General features: G+C 39.4%; 1 protein-coding gene across 1 annotated transcript; it reads left to right on the top strand.

Annotated features, from left to right (window-relative positions):
* The first annotated feature begins 324 nt into the window (after nucleotides 1–324).
* Nucleotides 325–10,898, top strand: LOC109105463 (beta-2-glycoprotein 1-like). Its single transcript, XM_042772142.1, has 8 exons — nucleotides 325–473; nucleotides 1,610–1,756; nucleotides 1,892–2,083; nucleotides 7,947–8,061; nucleotides 8,152–8,228; nucleotides 9,459–9,638; nucleotides 9,838–10,035; nucleotides 10,130–10,898. The coding sequence occupies exons 1-8, from the start codon at nucleotides 407–409 to the stop codon at nucleotides 10,210–10,212; spliced, it is 1,059 nt and encodes a 352-aa protein (XP_042628076.1). The 5' UTR covers nucleotides 325–406; the 3' UTR covers nucleotides 10,213–10,898.
* Nucleotides 10,899–11,140: the final 242 nt, after the last annotated feature.

The raw sequence follows: 11,140 nt of genomic DNA, 5'->3' as shown, positions 1-11,140 counted from the left end.
TGATTGTTTGTTGGTTTAGCTGGTTGCTCTGTGTGGAAGCGCTGTCATGTTTATCTGTCAAAGTGTGCGTTTACTCTTGCTAAAGGAAGCAGGTCTTGGAGTGGTCTGTGTGTATTTGGAAAAGAATGTATCCATGAGGCCTGTCATTTGATGTGGGGGTGAGTGTTTGCGCTCATTTGGCATCAATGGAATTGGGTGAAAGGTCTTTTTTCTACGGAATTCTACCAAGCATTCAAAAAACTCAATACGATCCAGATGTGTGTGTTCTTGCATGTACGGTGACTTCACTCCTCCCTTGCCATCACACCATCACAAAACCCCCTCCTCCAGACTCTTCCCCATCTTTATATCCCCTCTCCTGTCTCGCTACCTCTTTCATAACCTCTGCTGTGAGTGTCAAAGAAAGATGGAGCGATCCCTGCTTGTGGCTCTTCTGTGTGTGTGGGCCCTCAGCAGCCTGTCTGCAGCATCAGGTGAGCGTGTTTGTGTGCGTGGGTGACTGAGAGAAAATGAAAGGATTATGGGTAGCTTTTCAAATACAACTATGTTTTTTTTTTTTAAATGATTTGATAATGAATAATGAATGAACGACAGCTCATGTGATGGATCTTTGCCTTGTTGTACAAGTAAAAAAATGTGGAGGCTCAGCATTTATCTTTTTTTTTATGTAGAAAAAAATGATTGTGGTCTCTATAGTTTGTGTTACACAAAGAACTGTCAAGTTTTGGAATGACATAAGTGTAAGTAAATGATGACAGAATTTCATTTTTGAGTATACTGTCCCTTTTTTAGTTATCCATGAAATTTGGAATGCACACACATACATATGCAGTGGATCATTTTCTGTTTCAGTTCAAAATCATTGCATAAATCAGCTATGCATAATTGTGTAAAGCTCTTTCATTCTACTACCAACATTCTGTTCTGTTATGAGCTTGTAACATTTAAATGCTACATCCTGTTTATGGGTGGGATACATGTATTATTGACTGGTTTATGTGGATTTATTGTGTTAAACACCTGGTTCGGTTCAGAGAACAGTGTCTTGGGCAGACAGCCAGACATTTAACAGCCTGCTGTTTTATGGCACAGATTAAATAAATTAGACAGATACATTTTATTTAAACTGTGCAATGTTGTTTGAATGTAAACTACTGGTCAAAAGTTAGGAATAATTCAGATTTTTGAAATGTCTTCGAAAGATGTATGCTTACCAATGCTGCATTAATTTGAATAAAAATAAAAATAAAACAGTGATAGTGTGATGTGTTGTTACAAATTAAAAGAAGGATCATGTAACACTGAAAACTGCAATAATAGCTGCTAAAAAAATCAGCTTTGCCATCACAGGAATAAATTACATTTCAAAAAACTGTTTAAATCTGAAACCATTATTTTAAATGGTAAATTGTATTGTATTTTTATTGTATCAAATAAATGCAGTTTTGGTGACCATACAAGATTTATTTTAAAAAAATCTTAAAAATCTTAATTATAACAAACTTTTGACTGGTAGTGTATGTGTGTCAGCCCACTTCTATGTGAAACTGATGTGTGCATTGTGCATTTCTGCACATTTTTAATGTTTCTGTGCATGCTTATCTTAAAGTGGATGCAACAGAACAGTGTCCAGAGAGAATACTTGGTAACGAGAGAAGACAAACATGCCCAAAAAAGTGTCAGCAAGATAAAGACTGTGGAAACAAACGTCAGTGTCTCTGCGACGGCCAGTGCGGACTCAGCTGTGTGGCCCCAGGTCAGAGCTAGAAACCCCATGATGCATCTAAGCACACTATTATGAAACTTAAAAAGCAAAAAAAAAAAAAACACAATTACTAATAATATTAATGGCAATGTTCACAGTTTTCATGTGATTGTTCTCTGCGAACAGGTCGTACATGTCCATGGCCTCTCCCACCTGGAACAAATTTTGATTTAGCTCTCCTCTCCCCTTCACCCTCTTTCTCCGCTCTGCATGAGGTTCGCTGTAAGCCTGGGTTCACCATGCAGAACGGGCTGGACACTACAATACGCCGTTGCCAAGGTGACCGGCAGTGGAGTGGAGATGAACCTGTTTGTACAGGTAAGAAGGAGAAAACATTTAACTGTTATGTATTGTTTTGTTTTTCTTCAGTACTTTTTACTGTTTAGATAAGATGACACATCCTAAAACAAAAGAAAACACAGAAATAGAACAAAAGGGATGTAACACATTTCTTGAGAACTTGATTCTTGAGATCTATCTATCTATCTATCTATCTATCTATCTATCTATCTATCTATCTATCTATCTATCTATCTATCTATCTATCTATCTATCTATCTATCTATCTATCTATCTATCTATCTGCCTGTCTGCCTGTCTGTCTGTCTGTCTGTCTATTATTCTATCACTTAATCGTTCAGTCTTTGAAATATATATAATACATCTTAAAGTTTCTTTAAAGGTTTTTGTTGCACCTTTGGTTTAGTAAAGAACCATGAATGCTGGAAAAAAAATTAGAAATATGTGTCAGTGTCTGCATAATGATGCATTTTATTTTTTAATTTTTTTGGTTGCATGAGTAATAAATGCTTAGAGCTTGTAGACCTGGGTCACCACTTGTTTCTGAGCTTTGGGGTTTTAGTCTTTAGACTCCAGCTCTGTGGAGAGGAGGTGTGAATCGGCAGAGCTGCAGGCTGCAGCATTCCCAGTATCGCCCCTCTGTAACACATGCATACATTCACACACACACATTTTCTGGAGTAACATGAGAGGTATTTCTAGGAATGAGCTGTCAGAAGAGCCGAAGTGTGGGTGTTTGGGGTCTGTGAGAACCGTCATGCAGTACTCTATTATCTGCAGATCAGTGACATGGAATATTTAACAAGCAGAGACAGGCATGCAGATACGCTGGATTCACACACAAAGTTCAAGCACATTCAAAGCTGAATTGATGGAAATTTGGTATGTATGCATGTTGACAGTGTGATTTCCTCCCCTTTCATTAATCAGTCATCCTCACAAAATGGGGAGAGATTTGATACATAACTGCATGAGTCAAATGCTCAAGAGAGAATGTGAGAACAGCTTGTTCCAGATGGATTTTTTTCAAAATGAAGCCGCACATTCTGTCCATCCATCATCTGGGTACCCGCTCAGCCACACATTGACCTGTGAATCCATCTGTCCATTCACCCAGACATGTTTTTGTACTAACGCTACCTCATCTAATGCAGTAGATAAAAGCTCCAGGCCAACATCTACAGGGTCATCCATTTGAATTCCTGTCACGACCATGTACCAAAATCAAAGGAGGCTGAATAACGGAGGGCTTTTAAGACTCTTAAGGCCCATTCCCACCAAGAACGATAACTGTAAAGATTACTGTATCAGTGTCTAGACCAGTGGACAATAGCGTTCTGTTTATTTTAAAAGTGTACTGCAGTTTTGTCATCTTTTGTCATCACCTCATGCTCTATGAAATGGGGTAGATTCAGACTGGCTGTCAATGTTTTTATCATTCATCAAGTTCTGAAAGTGATTCCAACAATATTTGTTCTCTGTGTTGTTATTGTTATAGTTTCTAACTATAGTTATAGTTATAACTTCCATATTTTCTCATAGAATTAGAAGGATTTTTAAAAATGTATTGCTATCATTAAATTCATTGTTCTTAGTGTGGATGGACGTTGACCCACTTAAATGTGACACTCATTTTTATAGACTTATTCAGAAATACATAAAATGCAATGCAATGACCTGAATATACTTCTGAACCATCAAAATACTTCAAAACCATTGAAATTATTTTTTTCTTCCACCTCATATTTTTCCATCACTGTTTCTTCATAGGGGCTCCTGTAATTTTTATACGTCAAGAAAAAAAAATGTTCTATTTCCTTTCGCTCCAGACCACCAGAGGCAGTGCTGAAAGCACTAGTGGAAAATCCCTCATGCTCACGAGAACAGAATAACAAAGCTGCCAGCTCATGACATGTCTTGAGCTATATTAATCCCCTAACACATAATCTCAACCTCTTTCTCATTCCCGCTTGACTAATCACTTGATTGAATCAGATGTGATGATATTTTGAGCAGAAGAGTTCTTCAGGATATCCATGAACTGTTTCGTCCTTGCCTACATTGCTATCTATATTCTTCATTGCTTACATCGCTTTCACTATATACTTCATCACTATAACTCTTTCCCAGTGTCACTGCAGTCGACTGTAAGCGCAAACAGACATTTCAAAGTGAAAAAAGATTTAGAACACAAAATTGACCAGCTGTCTTCTGCAGTAGAGATGTTACTGTTACTGACTCTCCTGGCTCATCCTAATATGGAGGTACAAGAGAAGGTTCAACTTGAATCATGCATCACACCATCACCACCAATGCATACAGGGCAGGAGTTAGATGTGATGTCAGTGGCTGCCTCTGACTCGCTTTTTGAAGCTACTCCAGTAATGTCTGGAGTTTTTTTTTACATTGTGAGAACATGCTTTACCTTGCTTCAGTGCCAACACTTCACATCTGTTTTGCTGTCAGCATTACAAAACTCATCAAAGGCCACATGCCCTGATCAGTTGGCTCGCACTCTGGCTGTGACCCAGACATAGTGGGACCTGGTAGAATGCCATCTATAGAATCTAGTGTGGCAGCCCTTATTGAATCTCCCGATGAGGCACTTCATGAAAATTTGCACTGTCCCAATGTCGAGTGCAGACACACTGATGGATACAATTCTACAGCAAGCCATGGCCATGTTTCCAATTCCTTGGCGCACATGCTTGTAACTTTACATTCCTCTCTGAGAGAAGCTTCTTCTGACCCATTAGTGACAGAATTAACTGAACTCTTTACAAGCAATGGGTGTTATTGCCAGTCACTGTGGCACCACTCTAAGCACTCTCATGCAAGCTTGAGGGGCAGGTTTGGGTGGCTCCATCTTCCTTGCCAGAGGTGTCAAAACAGTTTGAGACGACTGCCATTAGTCCCCGGTCGATTCTTTGGATCAGCTGCATAGGAAACCTTGGTCGGGCGTGTATCAGTCTCTGAAATGGGGTCCTGTCATGTGGGGACAGCTTCTGGATCCATGCCACCTCCAACAGCCTCTGGTATCCATTATCATAATGTTAGTGCTAGACCTGTATATAGACCTCCTAAGCATTTCCAGCATTAGATCCCACGAGCTCCTCCATCTCCTAGGCGTGTTGGTTCTCAACTGTTTGGACATCTGTCTCATGTTCAACACCCAGGCCATCAGCGACTTCTCCCCACCTCTACTGAAAAGTGTCCATGGGATTTTTGACGCACAGATGTCAACAGTGGGTTGTTTAAGGGAAAGTCACTTGGAGTGCAGGAGATCGATAACATCAAATCAGTGGCTGCTGACTACTCTTTCGAGAGGGTACTGTATACAGTTTGGCTGTCGACCCCCTGTTCGTACTGCCATGAGATCACGATCCATGCCAGGCAGATGCACTTACACACAAAGTTCAGGTTTTGCTCCACAAGGGTGCCATACAGTTAGTCGACCCTCAAGTTCACCCAGGGGGATTCTTTTCCATTTATTTTCTGGTCACCAAGAAGGATGGCGGGTTTCAGTGTTTTCTTATCCTTCTTCATTTTCAGTCGGTTCTCATGGGAAAACATATTCTGGTACACACAGACAACAGGGTAACAGATTTTTAATTTTTTTTTATATAGATCATGGAGTGCACATCAGGTGGCTTGCAAACTGCTTGTCTGGGCTCAGACCAACCTGCTTTCCATCCAGACAGTTTATCTACCGGTCAGGCCGTGGATGCTCTTTCACATGGCAGGGTGTCACACGGAGATTGGACTCTACACCCAGAAGTGGTGCAGATGATTTTGAGGACTTATGGGACTGCAGCGGTAGATGTGTTCACAGATAGGCAGACATCTCTCTGCCCTCATTGGTTCTCCCTGAGGGACGAACCAGAATCTCAGGGTCTGGATGCAATAGCCCACAATTGGCCAGACATGATACTGTATGCTTTCCCCCTGTTACCACTGATTTGGAGGAGTGTGTGAATCTGGCCATCATCTGCTGTTAATAGCTTCACATTGGCCTTCAGTGTCTTCTTTCACTGACAGTAGGACAACCTTGTTTTCTGCCAAGCTGACCAGACCTACTGAGTCAGTTAGGAGGGAAAGTTTGGTACCCACATCCAGACCGATTGAAACTGTGGGTGTGGCCACTGGGACCACCGGCCCTTTCTTGGAGTGTTCACATAGGGCCAGCTGACACTGTTTTGAATGTTTGTGCTGCATCCACACAAAAGTTGTACACTTGTAACTGGAAAGTGTTTTGTGACTGGTGTTCTAGCCACAATGTTGATCCATTACATTGTTCAGTGGGATGCATTTTAGATTTTTTGTCGCACTCTGATATTGGCTCAAAGGGGGCTGACACAAGGATTTGAGAACAATATTCAAATCACACATCGGACTCTGCACACTGCATGGAGGAAATAAACTATTAGCTCCTATCAGGAAGGCAACAATGAACCTGTCAGACCCAAGCGAAGAACTACTAAACTCAGATTGATGAGCCGTAATTAAGCCACATACACCTTCTGTGTGTCATTTAAGACTGCATTTCTCTCATTGATACAACAAAATTCTTAATCCATGAGTGCTCCCTGTTTGAGAAGTACTTGACTGTGTTGGCTGCACTGGCAGCAGATTGAATTGACAGACGATTGGAGCTATGTCCAATTGGAACTTTGAGAGCTTACATTGATAAGACAACAGCTTGGCATAAGACAGACCAATTGTTTGATTGATTTAGAAATGTGGGCATGGGTGCTGCGTATTCCAAACAGAGACTGGCTCACTGGGTGACGCAGGTAATTTCTCATGCGTATGTGTGAGTCTGTGGGGCAGTCTGTTCCTTCATCTATACACAGTCATTCTTCTCGTGCTTTGGCAATGTCTTGGGCAGCGTTCAAGGGAGTGTCATTCTCTGAGATTTGTACTGCAGTAACTTGTAGTGCAGATTGCACATTTTCTTGTTTTTACAGATTAAATGTGACTCCCTTGTAAGTGGTGTGTGCTGCAGTGCTATCAGCCTATACAGATGTTTCGCAAGAGGATTCTTTGTGACTGCATAGGTATTTGTCTTCAACTAGTGCTTTCAGCACTGCCTCTGGTGGTCTGGAGCAAAAGGAAATAGAATGCTAGTTACAAACGTAACTATGGTTCTATGACCGAGTGGAAGACCGCCAGAGTTTCTGGTCACTCTGTATCATGAGAATGATGTTGAGGTTGAGATGACGTGTTAGCGGGTTATTATAGCTCAAGACACATCATGAGTCATGAGGTTACAACTTTCTTATTCTGTTCTTGGTCAAGCTCAAGCATGAAGGACTTTACACTAGTGCTTTTAGCACTGCCTCTGGCGGTCTTCCGTTTGTAACTAGGGAATTACTAATAGTTAGTAATAGCATAATCTTTTATTATTATTTCTTAGGGAAAAAATTTAAATGTAAAATTTTAACAAAACTGTTTATTTGTAATTGTTTTAAAAAAAAACCTTTGTCATCTGAATCAAAGTCATGTGGTAAAACAAACATGCAGGGTAAAAAAACACAAAACAGGAAATGATATCATAGAGAGGACTCCTGCAGACACTCATGACTGTGTGTCAAGGTCAAGTGAATTGAAATATCTTTCTTTTCTACACAAGGTGTCAGGAAAATATGTTACTGCTTTTTCCTTTTTAACTTATTTTCACTAGCCTACATTTTTAGATAATTAAATTGAAACTTTAAATTGAAAAAGGTTTTCCAAAACAATAAAAAACACAAATACAAAATGTACAATTCTAAAAACTTTGCATATGTTTTCAACTAGATGTCTACCAAATCATCCAAGCATTTTAATGCATGCTCAAGTCAAGAGATAAATAAGCTATTTTGATTTTTACATCTTGCAGCAGAGCCAGTTCTGGTTCCTGAGGTGTCCTGTTCTTTGCCTGATGATGACAATCTGCTCTCCGTGCAGGGCAATGCCACCGTGGGATCCACCATCCAGTACCAATGTGCACCTGGGTGAGACTGAAGTGAAAAAACTGTGGCTGATATAAACAGAATACCTAGTTTTATCATGCTAATCTACACCTCACCCTCTTTCCCATACAGATCTGTGCTGATTGGAAATAGTGAGAATATCTGTCAAGAGAACCAGATGTGGCAATACCCTCACCCCTTCTGTCGCCGTAAGTATTTGTATGCATAGGCCTGTGTGTGTGTGTGTGTGCGTGTGTCTACATGAACTCCTACACATGGCAATGACTGAGACATTGATCCTGCTAAAAGGAAATAGCAGGTGTATATGTGCTTGAGGAAGATGTTGATCCAAACTGCTAAAGAGAACTCAGTTTGTATGCTCTTGCACACCATGGAACAAAGTAATGAGAGAGAAATGAGAGGACAGCGGGAGAGAGAAGAGCAATGAAGACTGTGTGGGTTTGTGTGTAGGTGGATAGGGCACTATGTGTAATGTGCAGAACTAGTGAATCCGATGCGGTTTTGACTCATATATGCTGTCTGGGGCAATGCTGCCCCCTGTTGGATCAACATAGGCTTGTTTTAAATGCATATTCCGGATTCAGTACAAGTTAAAGGGCTACTTCGCCCAAAAATGAAATCTGTCATCATTTACCCATCCCTCAAGTTGTTCCAAACTTGTATGAATTTCTTCTGCTAAACATAAAAGAAGATATGAACGGTATCCATTGAGTTCCATAGTATTTTTCCGGCTATACGGAGTCAGCAGTGGCTACTGTCTTTCGTTACCAAACATGCTTCATATTATCTTATTTTGTGTTTAACAGCAGAAAGAAATTTATTCAGGTTTGGAACAAATTGTGCGTGAGTAAATGATGACAGAATTTTATTTTTGGCTAAACTACTTTTTTAAGCCGAAAGCACTCATAGGGCATAAGATTGATTACCACAAAAAAAAAAATCATTTCGACTGGTCCTTCCTTTTCTTTCTTTTATTTATTTATTTATAATTATTTAATTAAAATGTGCCTAACACTGAGGCACTTGAATTGAAGGCCAATTTTTACAAAAAATTTTAAAATAGATATGTAGGATATGTCAACACAAATTTAGCGAAAATAATGTATTTACATTTTCTTGGTAAAGTTATATTCAATTTTTATAACTCCTTTGCGTTGACAGCCCCCTGTTAAAAATAAAGAAATTTATTAAACGACTGTAAAAACTTTCCAGCTCAAAAAATACACTATTTTACAAAATAATTATATTTCTGCTTTTAAAATATTAACACATTACAATTATTTGCTATTCAAGTGCTATCATTTGAGTCTGGGAATATTCCTTTATATTTAATCCTTAATAAGGTTTTTAAGGTTCGATTTTTTAATTCTGCAGTAACTTACATGTGTATGTAAGTGTGTGCATTTGTATGTTATCAGGTGTGGTTTGTCCTCCTCCTAAGGAAGTTGAGCGTGGACATCTGGTGGCCGTCCAGAGAACTGAATATGAAGTTGGTGGTACAATCTATTACCTATGCAAAAAGAACTTCTTGTTGGATGGACCAAATCAAGTGACTTGTCTAGCTAATGGGACATGGAGTGCAGAGCCTGCCTGCCGGGGTAAATACAGCTGGCAACAAAACAATAGGCATTAAATCATCATGACTGTGTTGAACATTTGCATTGAAAATTGAAGGTGTATAAATATAAGGTTTGGAATGTTTTGGTTTCCAGCCATGAATCGTAAACCTCCTTTCCTTTTTGTCATGATAAATAGCATCATTCTCTTCACCATTTCTTCCCTTGTCTTTCTGATCAGCCCGCTGTCCAGTCCCTGCTCAACGCAGCAGGGTGATCGTGGGAGGAGTAAAGCGTTGGCCATATGATCTGACGGATGGAGTGGTTGCTCATGGAGAAAATGTGACATTTTTCTGTAAACATCCAGAAAAACTGTGCAGCTTCACTGCCACAGAGGTCTGCGTGGATGGACAGCTCAAGCAACCTAGCTGCTATCTTGGTACATAATTCACACCACATTTATGCACATAATATGATAACATTATAAAAATAACCCTGCATTACGTCACTTCGTCTCCCTCTTTTCTCTTTAGACCCTACCTGGCTGCAGTTCAAGCTCTTTCCTCATCGTCTGGTTTCAGAGATTAATCCATGTGATCCTGCTGACCTTCAGTAAACTCATCAAATTTTGACAACACATTTTGCATGTTGGCACAGACAGCTCTCTATTCAATCTGACACCATGACCTGGAGTCTGGATCAACATAAATTGCCTTATTAATATGCCTAATAAATTTGTTTTGGACCGGATCTCAGTAGGATCTCACAGTTATGCCTCACTTAGCTCTTCTCTTTTCTGTGTTGTATGTTGCATTGACAAAGTTACCTTAAACAGAATTTGTGTCATATCTGATATGCAAACATCCTCATACTTGCTTGAGGTCTTGGTTTCCATAAGCTGCTCTCTTTTCTTGTGTTTTGTTGTCATGCAAAGTGTAAAACAGTGATTTTTGAGGCAGCATTGGTGTTTATCTTATTATAATATTTTATTTCTTTGTTTATTTTGGCTAACTAATATGTTTGTCAAACCCACAACCACGAATCATGCCATGTCTGATATCTCTCCAGTTTTACTGTATTTCAAAAGCAGATGTTTAGAGTAAACTGACCTTTGACTGGACTGCTTGATTGGATTACATAAAGAATAGAGTCTACTTGGGAATATTATAGCATAAAAGCCTTGCTGAATTATTGCTGTCACACAGATTCAGTTTTGCGTTGTGCGAACTTTACAGTGAATCATCTTTGAATGTATTTACCTCTTGTAATGTCATGATTCTACAATAAAGAATCTTGAAAGTTTGTTGTCATTAACAACACTGATTTTATTTTACCTGGATAGTCTGTATAACCGATTTCTGTAGCATACAAAGAATTTTTAAAGCGCTTTATTCCATCCAAAAAAATTATATATATATATAGAAAGATGTGCCACAATTTAATGTAGCCTACATATTACTAAATGCGTTAAATATCATGAACATAATGTGAACATACTGGCTACACCACAACTGAAGAAGTCATGCTCCAAAATTTCAGGGCTA

Source organism: Cyprinus carpio, chromosome A16 (genome assembly GCF_018340385.1).
Source record: "Cyprinus carpio isolate SPL01 chromosome A16, ASM1834038v1, whole genome shotgun sequence".
NCBI classification, from domain to species: domain Eukaryota; kingdom Metazoa; phylum Chordata; class Actinopteri; order Cypriniformes; family Cyprinidae; genus Cyprinus; species Cyprinus carpio.
This window is presented reverse-complemented; position numbering and strand designations above follow the sequence as displayed.

Bases quoted from the DNA above. Each gene is read 5' to 3' on its own strand.
- LOC109105463 (XM_042772142.1), top strand. From the start codon at position 407: ATGGAGCGATCCCTGCTTGTGGCTCTTCTGTGTGTGTGGGCCCTCAGC. The intron at 474-1,609 runs GTGAGCGTGTTT...CTTATCTTAAAG, and splicing joins CAGCCTGTCTGCAGCATCAG to TGGATGCAACAGAACAGTGT. The intron at 9,639-9,837 runs GTAAATACAGCT...CTTTCTGATCAG, and splicing joins TGCAGAGCCTGCCTGCCGGG to CCCGCTGTCCAGTCCCTGCT.